Source organism: Salmo salar, chromosome 14 (genome assembly GCF_965601325.2).
Source record: "Salmo salar chromosome 14, fSalSal1, whole genome shotgun sequence".
Classification (NCBI taxonomy): domain Eukaryota; kingdom Metazoa; phylum Chordata; class Actinopteri; order Salmoniformes; family Salmonidae; genus Salmo; species Salmo salar.
In genome coordinates this window covers 58,472,501-58,486,160 of record NC_138304.1, presented here as the reverse complement: position 1 = coordinate 58,486,160, position 13,660 = coordinate 58,472,501, and the positions used below count along the sequence as shown (strand labels likewise).

General features: G+C 42.6%; 1 protein-coding gene across 6 annotated transcripts in view; it reads right to left on the bottom strand.

The window, feature by feature from the left end:
- The window catches only part of LOC106592181 (collagen alpha-2(VI) chain), a 66,813-nt gene that overhangs the window by 7,287 nt on the left and 45,866 nt on the right, over positions 1-13,660 (bottom strand). For 4 of the 6 annotated variants that reach the window (XM_045694546.2, XM_045694543.2, XM_045694547.2 and 1 more), the window contains exons 14-26: positions 11,748-11,783; positions 8,730-8,792; positions 8,513-8,638; positions 8,294-8,356; positions 7,630-7,680; positions 7,303-7,464; positions 7,157-7,192; positions 6,650-6,695; positions 6,345-6,497; positions 6,140-6,234; positions 4,799-4,980; positions 3,858-4,051; positions 266-304 (exon numbers count right to left, since the gene is read on the bottom strand). In XM_045694546.2, the coding sequence (XP_045550502.2) occupies positions 266-304; positions 3,858-4,051; positions 4,799-4,980; positions 6,140-6,234; positions 6,345-6,497; positions 6,650-6,695; positions 7,157-7,192; positions 7,303-7,464; positions 7,630-7,680; positions 8,294-8,356; positions 8,513-8,638; positions 8,730-8,792; positions 11,748-11,783 (1,246 nt within the window). The remainder of the gene's footprint in view (positions 1-265; positions 305-3,857; positions 4,052-4,798; positions 4,981-6,139; positions 6,235-6,344; positions 6,498-6,649; positions 6,696-7,156; positions 7,193-7,302; positions 7,465-7,629; positions 7,681-8,293; positions 8,357-8,512; positions 8,639-8,729; positions 8,793-11,747; positions 11,784-13,660) is intronic. The other 2 variants (XM_045694544.2, XM_045694549.2) reach the window with 1 other exon arrangement.

The window sequence follows — 13,660 nt, the reverse complement described above, 5'->3', positions numbered from 1 at the left end:
CTTGTTAGTTTTTCAAATCTCTGGTTGAACTATCTTCCTTACTATGTGGACATTGCAGAGCCTCAAGGTGATGGACTGCCATGCTCATGTAAACCTTTAAAAGTTTTCTGATGTCAAACCAAGCGAGACAGTATGGAGAATGAGTTAAGTACTGGACTGGACTGCACTCAACCAGCAGTTTCAGGGTTCAAAACCAACTTTAATCACAGCCCTTAGGGCATGTGACAATTAAAAATCTGAATTAAAATCCTCAGAATGATCTTACCAGTTTTACAGGGGAGGTCAGGACACACGATGACAGGATCTGAAAGAATGATAAAGAGACAAAGAGAGAGGTTATTGATAGTATACATCTACATGTAAAAGACAAGGACAGAGGTAAATTGAGAGAGGTTTTTCTTATTTTTTTTAATGTTTTACATTGTAGAATAATAGTGAAGACATCAAAACTATGAAATAACACATATGGAATCATGTAGTAACCAAAAAAGTGTTAAACAAATCAAAATATATTTTATATTTGAGATTCTTCAAAGTAGCCACCCTTCAAGCAAGTGCAGTTGCAAAAACCATCAAGCGCTATGATGAAACTGGCTCTCATGAGGACCGCCACAGGAAAGGAAGACCCAGAGTTACCTCTGCTGCAGAGGTTAACCTGTTAGGGGTAGGGGGCAGTATTGACACGGCCGGATAAAAAACGTACCCGATTTAATCTGGTTACTACTCCTGCCCAGTAACTAGAATATGCATATAATTATTGGCTTTGGAAGAAAACACCCTAAAGTTTCTAAAACTGTTTGAATGGTGTCTGTGAGTATAACAGAACTCATATGGCAGGCAAAAACCTGAGAAGATTCCTTACAGGAAGTGCCCTCTCTGACAAGATCTTGTTCTTCTTGTCTCTGTTTATTGAAGACTGAGGATCTTTGCTGTAACGTGACACTTCCTACAGCTCCCATAGGCTCTCAGAGCCCGGGAAAAAGCTGAATGATATCGAGGCAGCCCCAGGCTGAAACACATTATCGCTTTTGGCAAGTGGCCGATCAGAGGACAATGGGCATAGGCACGTGCCCGAGTCGACCCCATGCTTTATTTTCTTTCGTCTTTTTACCTAAACGCAGATTCCCGGTCGGAATATTATCGCTTTTTTACGAGAAAAATTGCATAAAAATTGATTTTAAACAGCGGTTGACATGCTTCGAAGTATGGTAATGGAATATTTAGAATTCTTTTGTCACGAAATGCGTCGTGCTCGTCACCCTTCTTTACCATTCGGATAGTGTCTTGAACGCACTAACAAAACGCAGCTATTTGGATATAACAATGGATTATTTGGGACCAAACCAATATTTGATATTGAAGTAGAAGTCCTGGGAGTGCATTCTGACGAAGAACAGCAAAGGTTATAACATTTTTTCTTATAGTAAATCTGACTTTGGTGAGTGCTAAACTTGCTGGGTGTCTAAATAGCTAGCCCTGTGATGCCGGGCTATCTACTCAGAATATTGCAAAATGTGCTTTCAACGAAAAGCTATTTTAAAATCGGACATAGCGAGTGCATAGAGGAGTTCTGTATCTATAATTCTTAAAATAATTGTTATGCTTTTTGTGAACATTTATCGTGAGTAATTTAGTAAATGTTTAGTAAATTCACCGGAAGTTTGCGGGGGGTATGCTAGTTCTGAACGTCACATGCTAATGTAAAAAGCTGGTTTTTGATATAAATATGAACTTGATTGAACAAAACATGCATGTATTGTATAACATAATGTCCTAGGTGTGTCATCTGATGAAGATCATCAAAGGTTAGTGCTGCATTTAGCTGTCTTCTGGGTTTTTGTGACATTATATGCTAGCTTGAAAAATGGGTGTCTGATTATTTCTGGCTGGGTACTCTGCTGACATAATCTAATGTTTTGCTTTCATTGTAAAGCCTTTTTGAAATCGGACAGTGTGGTTAGATTAACGAGAGTCTTGTCTTTAAAATGGTGTAAAATAGTCATATGTTTGAGAAATTGAAGTAATAGCATTTCTAAGGTATTTGAATAACGCGCCACAGGATTCCACTGGCTGTTACGTAGGTGGGACGATTTCATCCCACTGGCCCTAGAGAAGTTAAGTTCATTAGAGTTACGAGCCTCAGAAACTGCAGTCCAAATAAATGCTTCAGAGTTCAAGTAACAGACACATCTCAACATCAACTGTTCAGAGGAGACTGCATGAATCAGGCCTTCATGGTTGAATTGATGCAAAGAAACCACTACTAAAGGACACCAATAATAAGAGACTTGCTTGGGTCAAGAAACACAAGCAATGGACATTAGGCCGGTGGAAATCTGTCCTTTGGTCTGATTTTTGGTTCCAAACGCCATGTCTTTGTGAGACGCAGAGTAGGTGAACGGATGATCTCCGCATGTGTGGTTCCCACCGTGAAGCATGGAGGAGGAGGTGTGATGGTGTGGGGGTGCTTTGCTGGTAACACTGTCTGTGATTAATTCAGAATTCAAGGCACACTTAACCAGCATGGCTACCACAGCATTCTGCAGCGATACGGCATCAAGTTTCGTTTGCGCTTAGTGGGACTATCATTTGTTTTTCAACAGGACAATGACCCAACACACCTCCAGGCTGTGTAAGGGCTATTTGATCAAGAAGGACAGTGATGGATCAGGTGACCTGGCCTCCACAATCACCCGACCTCAACCCAATTGAGATGGTTTGGGATGAGTTGGACCGCAGGGTGAGTGAAGGAACAGCAGCCAACAAGTGCTCAGCATATGTGGGAACTCCTTCAAGACTGTTAGAAAAGCATTCCAGGTGAAGCTAGTAGAGAGAATGCCAAGAGTGTGCAAAGCTGTCATCAAGGCAAAGGATGGCTACTTTGAAGAATCTCAAATATAAAATATATTTTGATTTTTTTAAACACGTTTTTAGTTACTACATGATTCCATATGTGTTATTTCATAGTTTTGATGTCTTCACTATTATTCTACAATGTAGAAAATAGTAAAAATAATGAAAAACCCTTGAATGAGTAGGTGTGTCCAAACTTTTGACTGGTACTGTAGGTGTTTAACTAAACTAAAGATGTCCCCGCTAAAGTAGTAAACTAACAAACATTTTGACCAACTGGGGGACATTTTGTTGGTCCCCACACGGTTAAATGCTATTTCTAGGGGGTTTAGGGTTAAGGTTAAAATTTGTATTAGGGTTAGAATTAGGTTTAGGGTTAAGAGTTACGGTTAGTTTTAGGGTTAGGAGCTATGGTTAGGGTTAGGGTTAGGAGCTATGGTTAGGGTTAGGAGCTAGGGTTAGGTTTAGGAACTATGGTTAGGGTTAGGAGCTAGGGTTAGGTTTAGGAGCTATGGTTAGGGTTAGGAGCTATGGTTAGGGTTAGGGTTAGGAGCTAGGGTTAGGTTTAGGTTTAGGAGCTATGGTTAGGAGTTAGGGTTAGGAGCTAGGGTTAGGGTTAGGAGCTATGGTTAGGGTTAGGGTTAGGGTTAGGAGCTAGGGTTAGGGTTAGGAGCTATGGTTAGGGTTAGGTTTAGGGAAAATATGATTTTGAATCGGACTGAATTTTGTGTCCCCACAAGGTTAGTTATAAAAGACGGTGTGTGTGTGTGTGTGTGTGTGTACATACTGTGGGTGTGTGTGTGTATGTGTACATACTGTGGGTGTGTGTGTGTGTGTGTGTACATACTGTAGGTGTGTGTGTGTGTGTGTGTGTGTGTGTGTACATACTGTGGGTAGGTTATGTGTACATACTGTGGGGGTGTGTGTGTGTGTGTGTGTGTGTGATACATACTGTAGATGTGTGTGTGTGTACATACTGTGGGGGTGTGTGTGTGTGTACATACTGTAGGTGTGTGTACCTGGGCAGAGCACGGTCTCTATCTTGTCGATGAACTCCTCTGCCACCAGATCAGCGAAGCGTCTCATCCCCAGAACCCTACCATCTCTCTGACAGGCTATACTCTTCAGGCTCTCATTCTCCTCTATCTGGTCAAACATGTCCCCTATACCTATAGCACTCACATCAACACTGGGGTCGCTGCACACACACACACACACACACACACACACACACACACACACACACACACACACACACACACACACACACACACACACACACACACACACACACACACACACACACACACACACACACACACACACACACACACACACACACACACACACACACACACACACACACACACACACACACACACACACACACACACACACACACACACACACACACACACACACACACACACACACACACACACACACACACACACACACACACACACACACACACACACACACCACACACACACACACACACACACACACACACACACACACACACACACACACACACACACACACACACACACACACACACACACACACACACACACACACACACACACACACACACACACACACACACACACACACACACACACACACACACACACACACACACACACCACACCACACACACACACACACACACACACACACACACACACACACACACACACACACACACACACACACACACACACACACACACACACACACACACACACACACACACACACACCACACACACACACACACACACACACACACACACACACACACACACACACACACACACACACACACACACACACACACACACACACACACACACACACACACACACACACCACAAAAATCGTCAGTAAAAATAACTGCTGATAAAATATATCCCAGACAACCCCTCTCCCGGGTCTGGTACCTGCAGAGGTATGTGAGCAGTGAGTCGTCGTCCCTGGGGTCGAACCGTCCGTCCGTGATAACCACCACGGTGACGTTGGCTTTAGCTCGGCGGCTGTCCTTGATCAGGTGGTCGTAGGCGTATTTCAGCGCTGACGGGGTCCACGTTCCCCCGGCTATCCATTCCAGACGCTTTACCGCATCCTACAGACAGACAGACGGTGGAAGGGTGTTAGCCCACTGAGCTACAACCTAGTAATTCGTTTGGGCAGCTAATGCAAGTCTTCAGTCAGGCAGAGAGTGGGAGGGTGTGTGTGTTTATGTCACAGACTGGGTTCCAGGGTCAAACTCTGGTGATCTGCACAACAGAAGACTGTGTTAGCCCGCTGAGCTAAAGCCTAGGCATTAGCCTGGGAGCTAATGCAAGTCTTCAGGTGTCAGGTAATGTTAGACATGTGTGTGTCACTCCACATACCTTGAAGGCAGACAGGGAGTCACATATTATTAATGTTATTGTTGTTATTATTATTTATCATTCTTGTTATTGTTATTATTATTGTTATTATTATAGTTTATTATTGTTATTATTATTATTATTATTATTATTATTAGTTTATTATTGTTATTATTATTATAATTATTATTGCAATTATTATTATAATAATTATTATTGTTATTATTATTGCAATTATTATTATTATTATTATTATTACTATTATTACTATTGTTACTAATATTGTTATTATTATTATTATTATTATTGCAATTATTATTATTATTATTATTGCTAGTCATGTTATTATTATTATTATTGTTACTATTATTGTTGTTATTATTATTGTTACTATTATTGTTGTTATTTTTATTGTTACTATTATTGTTGTTATTATTATTGTTATTATTACTATTGTCATTATTATTGTTATTATTACTATTGTTATTATTATTATTGTTACTATTATTGTTACTATTATTGTTATTATTATTATTATTATTGTTATTATTATTATTGTTACTATTATTGTTATTATTATTGTTATTATTATTATTATTATTGTTACTATTATTGTTGTTATTATTATTGTTACTATTATTGTTGTTATTATTATTGTTACTATTATTGTTGTTATTATTATTGTTACTATTATTGTTATTATTATTGTTATTATTATTATTGTTACTATTATTGTTATTATTGTTACTATTATTGTTATTATTATTGTTATTATTATTATTATTGTTACTATTATTGCTCTTATTATTATTATTATTATTGTTACTATTGTTGTTATTATTATTATTGTTACTATTATTGTTATTATTATTATTGTTATTATTATTGTTATTATTACTATTATATTACCTTGAAGGCAGACAGTGAGTCGATCTTGGAGTCATTGAGACGGATGGCCTGGAAGGTTCCACTGTGACTGTACTGGACCACACCCACTCTGGTACCTGGGGGGGTTAGGGTTAGGGGGGGGGGGGGGGGGGTATTAGTATGGTTGAATTAGCAGAATATCATCTTTAGTCACCTGGGCATTATAATCTGTAACGTGTGTGTGTACCTGTCTCTGAGTTGGGGTCCTTGGCCATAGAGCCCAGTCTGTTGATGGTGTTGATAACAAAGTTCTTCTCCAGAGTAAAATTGGTCAGACCCACCGACTCTGAGCTGTCAATCACAAACACGATGTCCAGCGCCCCGCATCGCTTCTCACAGTCTGTACGGACAACACAGTACAGGGTTACAGGGGTTAATGGTGTGTGTGTGTGTGTGTGTGTGTGTGTGTGTGTGTGTGTGTGTGTAAGTAACCATTTCACGGTAAGGTCTCAACCTGTGACAAATACAATTTGATTTGATTTGATTACTCACCACAGCAGCCGCAGGTCTCTCTGATGTAGTTCATGACATCACATTCCTACAATGAAAACATCACATGACATCACATGACCTTTCTCTGACCTCTTGACTCCAGGCTGGAGTGATGGAGAGATAAAGGAATGAAAGAGGGATGGAGGGATGAACAAAGAGGGATGATCATAGAGGGATGGAGGGATGATCATAGAGGGATAGAGGGATGATCATAGAGGGATGATCATAGAGGGATGGAGGGATGATCATAGAGGGATGATCATAGAGGGATGGAGGGATGATCATAGAGGGATAGAGGGATGATCATAGGGGGATAGAGCGATGATCATAGAGGGATGATCATAGAGGGATGATCATAGAGGGATAGAGGGATGATCATAGAGGGATAGAGGGATGATCATAGAGGGATGATCATAGAGGGATAGAGGGATGATCATAGAGGGATGATCATAGAGGGATAGAGGGATGATCATAGAGGGATGATCATAGAGGGATAGAGGTTCTTACTGTGAGGCCGGGATCTCCCTCGGGACCTGGATCTCCCTGTAGAGAGAAAAGAGATGCTTTCAAACACACAAATTAGCCACACTCAAACACATGTACACACGGTGTGCAGGTACCGTAGGTATGCGTGTGTGTGTGTGGCTACGTACGTCTCGTCCACCCACTCCTCTTGGTCCTCTGAATCCAGGTTCTCCCTGAGGCCCTGGTTCTCCCTCCTCTCCAGAGGTTCCCTTTCCCCCTGGTCCTCCCTTGGGGCCACAGTCTCCTCTGCCTCCCCTGGGGCCTGGGCCGCCCTTCTCCCCACGTTCACCCTGCAAACACACACAGGTCAGAGATCAGACAGTGTGTCAGGGAAGGTGTTACTCTGCTAATGTGTGTGTGTGTGTGTGTGTGTGTGTGTTCGTGTAGGTGTGTGTGTGTGTGTGTGTGTGTGTGTGTGTGTGTGTGTGTGTGTGTGTGTGTGTGTGTGTGTTTACCGTTGGTCCTCTTGGTCCTGGGTAACTGAAGCCAGCTCTTCCAACGTCACCCTACAGCAGCACAGAGATCAATCAATCAGTCAGCACAGAGATCAATCAATCAGTCAGCACAGAGATCAATCAATCAGTCAGCACAGAGATCAATCAATCAGTCAGCACAGAGATCAATCAATCAGTCAGCACAGAGATCAATCAATCAGTCAGCACAGAGATCAATCGATCAGTCAGCACAGAGATCAATCGATTAGTCAGCACAGAGATCAATCAATCAGTCAGTACAGAGATCAATCAATCAGTCAGCACACATATCAATCAAGCAATCAGCACAGAGATGAAAAAATCAATTACAACACAGTAAAACAGTCACATTAACAGTAGTCAGCTGTGCATGAAGTCAACATCTATACCAGGGTTACACAAACACGACAAGATAGTGAAGTGTGAAGCTAAACTTCTCTGCTTGTTTTGGTCCCACAACTATCCTGTTGCAGCACAGTGAACCCCGTACACACGTACACACATATATATACGTTGAGAGTGCAACGTCTTGCATCACGCTCATCGGTGCAGTTCATCCTACTGCACGTAGCGACGTCATACAGTATCGCCGAGTCTCAGACCAACCAGACGAACACTCTACCACCCAATGATGATAGTCACACACCTTCAGTCCTGGAAGGCCGGGGTCTCCTCTAGGTCCAGCATCGCCAGGGTCGCCACGGGTACCCTGTTACACAGAATGTGGTTACCGTAGCAATGTTATCGTGCTATCACCATGGTTACTGTACATGGCCGTACACACACAGAAACCCGACAACCCAAGGATCCGCCCTCCACACAGACATCGTGATCAGACCGGTGAAGGTATGAATCTGTGACCTACGTTCTTCCCTGCGTCTCCTGAAGTGCCGGGGGGCCCTCGTGGTCCTGGGAGTCCGTTGTCTCCCTTGGTTCCTTTGTTTCCTACTTCACCTGGTAGTCCTCTCAGTCCCTCAGGTCCTGCCTCGCCCTGAAACACACACAAACACACACACACAGCCTCATAACAGAATACCAGGAGGTAGGGTGTGTGAATGTGTGAGAGAGTGTGTGTGCCATACCTTGTCTCCTTTAACTCCGTCTGTTCCCGGGGTCCCCTTTGGCCCAAAGTCTCCTCTTCTCCCCTACAACACAACAGTACAACAGCCCTTAGACAACATCACATTAGACTACACCTCAACCAGTCTGTAACACCTATATGTTTTAAGCAGACCACCATAGTCCCTGTACCCAAGAACACCAAGGTAACCTGTCTAAATGACTACCGACCCGTAGCACTCACATCGGTAGCCATGAAGTGCTTTGAAAGGCTGGTCATGGCTCACATCAACACCATCACCCAAAACAACCTGGACCCACTCTAATTTGCATACCGCCCCAACAGATCCACAGATGACACGATTTCTATTGCACTCCACACTGCCCTTTCCCACCTCTCTCGCAATTGCATAGCCTATAAAAAAATATTGCGCAACATGAGCTCATTAAGGGTTTGATTACATTTTCGATTACATTTGTATTGATGTCAGAGTGATTAGAGGGACAATAGAGTGCTGAGTACCAGGCAGTTAGCTAGTTTAGTAGGTTACTAATGACCATCAGCAGCATCAGAGCTTGGAGAAGCCTAATTACCGTGACTAAACGGTCACGTAGAATTTGACTGCCTTCCTGACTCGTGACCGCCGGTGTGGCAGTAATACGGTCACCGCAACAGCCCTAGTAGTCAGTGACCTGGCAGTGTAGTGCCAGGACAACAACCTCTCCCTCAACGTGAGCAAGACAAAAGAGCTGATCGAGGACTACAGGAAAAGCACACCCCCATTCACATCGACGGGGCTTTAGTGGAGAAGATCTTCAAGCTCCTCGGTGTCCACATCACTGAGAACCTATCATGGTCCAAACACAACAACACAGTAGTGAGGAGGGCACAGCAATGCCTATTCCCCCTCAGGAGGCTGAAAATATTTGGAATGGGACCTTAGATCCTCAAAAAGTTCTACAGCTGCACCATCGAGAGCATCTTAACTGGTTGCATGAGCACTTGGTATGGAAACTGCTCAGCGTCAAACCGCAAGACGCTACAGAGGGGACTGCGTAGGGCCTAGTGCATCACTTGGGCTGAGCTCCCTGCCATCCAGGACTTCTACACCAAGCGGTACCGGAGCACCATGTCTGGGACCAAAAGGCTCCTTAACAGCTTCTACCCAAAAGCCATAAGACTGCTGAACAGTTAATCAAATGGCCACCCAGACTATTTGCATTGACTGCCCTCTTCTTCTTCTTTTTAGTCACTTCACCCCTACCTACACTAACCTGTATCCCTGCACATTGACTGGGTAGCGGTACGCCTTGTATATAGCCTCATTACTACCTGGTACCCCCTGTATATAGCCTCATTACTACCTGGTGTCCCTGTATATAGCCTCATTACTACCTGGTATCCCCTGTATATAGCCTCATTACTACGTGGTACCCCTGTATATAGCCTCATTACAACCTGGTACCCCCTCTATATAGCCTCATTACTAACCTGGTACCCCTGTATATAGCCTCATTACTACCTGGTACCCCCTGTATATAGCCTCATTACTACCTGGTACCCCTGTATATAGCCTCATTACTACCTGGTAGTCCCTGTATATAGCCTCATTACTACCTGGTACCCCCTGTATATAGTCTCATTACTACCTGTACTCCCTGTATATAGCCTCATTACTACCTGGTACCCCCTGTATATAGCCTCATTACTACCTGGTACCCCTGTATATAGCCTCATTACTACCTGGTACCCCCTGTATATAGCCTCATTACTACCTGGTACCCCCTGTATATAGCCTCATTACTACCTGGTACCCCCTGTATATAGCCTCATTACTACCTGGTACCCCAGGCATACAACCTCATTACTACCTGGTACCCCATGTATATAGCCTCATTACTACCTGGTACACCCTGTATATAGCCTCATTACTACCAGGTACCCCCTGTATATAGTCTCATTACTACCTGGTACTCCCTGTATATAGCCTCATTACTACCTGGTACCCCTGTATATAGCCTCATTACTACCTGGTACCCCTGTATATAGCCACATTACTAACCCATACCCCTGTATACAGATTCATTACTACCTGGTACCCCCTGTATATAGCCTCATTACTACCTGGTACCCCCTGTATATAGCCTCATTACTACCTGGTACCCCTGTATATAGCCTCATTACTACCTGGTACCCCCTGTATATAGCCTCATTACTACCTGGTACTCCCTGTATATAGCCTCATTACTACCTGGTACCCCTGTATATAGCCTCATTACTAACCTGTACCCCTGTATACAGCCTCATTACTACCTGGTACCACCTGTATATAGCCTCATTACTACCTGGTACCCCCTGTATATAGCCTCATTAGTACCTGGTACCCCTGTATATAGCCTCATTACTAACCTGTACCCCTGTATACAGCCTCATTACTACCTGGTACCCCTCTATATAGCCTCATTACTACGTGGTACTCTCTGCATATAGCCTCGTTACTACCTGGTACTCCCTGTATATAGCCTCATTACTACCTGGTACCCCTGTATATAGCCTCATTACTAACCTGTACCCCTGTATACAGCCTCATTACTACCTGGTACCCCTGCATATAGCCTCATTACTACGTGGTACTCCCTGTATATAGCCTTATTACTACGTGGTACCCCTGTATATAGCCTCATTACTACCTGGTACCCCTGTATATATCCTCATTACAACCTGGTACCCCCTGTATATAGCCTCATTACTACCTGGTACTCCCTGTATATAGCCTCATTACTACCTGGTTCTTCCTGTATATAGCCATGTTAATGTTACTTTATTGTGTTACTCACTTTTTAAAAACTCTGCGTTGTTGTTTAAGGGCTTGTAAATAAGCATTTCAGGTTAAGGTCTACACCTGTTGTATTCAGCGCATGTGACAAATACAATTTTATTTTGATTTGACCTCTCAGCAAACCATCAGACACAGAGCTAATCTCCAATGTATATAGATCTAATTGTGTTTGACATTATGTAGTGCTTCACTGGTTCTCACCAGTTCTCCATTGACTCCCGGGCCTCCAGCGGTTCCCTAGAGCACACACACACACACACACACACACACACACACACACACACACACACACACACACACACACACACACACACAGGTAAGCCACAGTGCATTATACAGTGGGAAAACTTGAGTTATACAAATATATTATTATATTCAGTGCGTTCAGAAAGTATTCAGACCCCTTGTCTTTTTCCACATTTTGTTACATTACAGCCTTATTCTATGTACAGTACAAGTCAAACGTTTGGACACACCTATATATCTATCTATATATATATATATATATATATATATGGCAGGTAGAGTTATACAGTTGAAGTCGGAAGTTTACATACACCTTAGCCAAATACATTTAAACTCAGTTTTTCACAATTGCTGACATTTAATCCTAGTAAAAATTCCCTGTCTTTAGGTCAGTTAGGATCACCACTTTATTTTAAGAATGTGAAATGTCAGAATAATAGTAGAGAGAATGATTTATTTGAGCTTTTATTTCTTTCATCACTTTCCCAGTGGGTCAGAAGTTTACATACATACAATTTGTATTTGTTAGCATTGCCTTTAAATTGTTTAACTTGGGTCAAACGTTTTGGGTAGCCTTCTACAAGCTTCCCACAATAAGTTGAGTGAATTTTGTCCCATTCCTCCTGACAGAGCTGTTGCAACTGAGTCAGGTTTGTAGGCCTCCTTGCTTGCACACGCTTTTTCAGTTCTGCCCACAAATTTTCTATAGGATTGAGGTCAGGGCTTTGTGATGGCCACTCCAATACCTTGACTTCGTTGTTCTTAAGCCATTTTGCCACAACTTTGGAAGTATGCTTGGGGTCATTGTCCATTTGGAAGACCCATTTGCGACGAAGCTTTAACTTCCTGACTGATGTCTTGAGATGTTGCTTCAATATATCCACATAATTTTCCTTCCTCATGATGCCATCTATTTTGTGAAGTGCACCAGTCCCTCCTGCAGCAAAGCACCCCCACAACATGATGCTGCCACCCCCGTGCTTCACGGTTGGGATGGTGTTCTTCGGCTTGCAAGCCTCCCCCTTTTTCCTCCAAACATAACGATGGTCATTATGGCCAAAGAGTTCTATTTATGTTTCATCAGACCAGAGGACATTTCTCCAAAAAGTATGATCTTTGTCCCCATGTGCAGTTGCAAACCGTAGTCTGGCTTTTTTATGGCGGTTTTGGAGCAGTGCCTTCTTCCTTGCTGAGCGGCCTTTCAGGTTATGTCGATATAGGACTCGTTTTACTGTGGATATAGATACATTTGTATCTGTTTTCAGAACGAGTCTCCTTCCTGAGCGGTATGACGGCTGCGTGGTCCCATGGTGTTTATACTTGCGTACTATTGTTTGTACAGATGAACATGGCACCTTCAGGCGTTTGGAAATTGCTCCCAAGGAACCAGACTTGTGGAGGTCTACAATTTATTTTCTGAGGTCTTGGCTGATTTCTTTAGGTTTTCCCATGATGTCAAGCAAAGACGCAATGAGTTTGACGGTAGGCCTTGAAATGCATCCACAGGTACACCTCCAATTTACTCAAATTATGTCAATTAGCCTATCAGAAGCTTCTAAAGCCATGACATAATTTTCTGGGACTTTCCAATCTGTTTAAAGGCACAGTCAACTTAGTGTATGTAAACTTCTGGCCCACTGAATTGTGATACAGTGAATTATATGTGAAATAATCTGTCTGTAAACAATTGTTGGAAAAATGACTTGTGTCATGCACAAAGTAGATGTCCTAACCGACTTGCCAAAACTATAGTTTGTTAACAAGACATTTGTGGAGTGGTTGAAAAACGAGTTTTAATGACTCCAACCTAAGTGTATGTATACTGAATGACACAAATATTAAGTTTGCTGCTTCAGTGTCTTTAGATA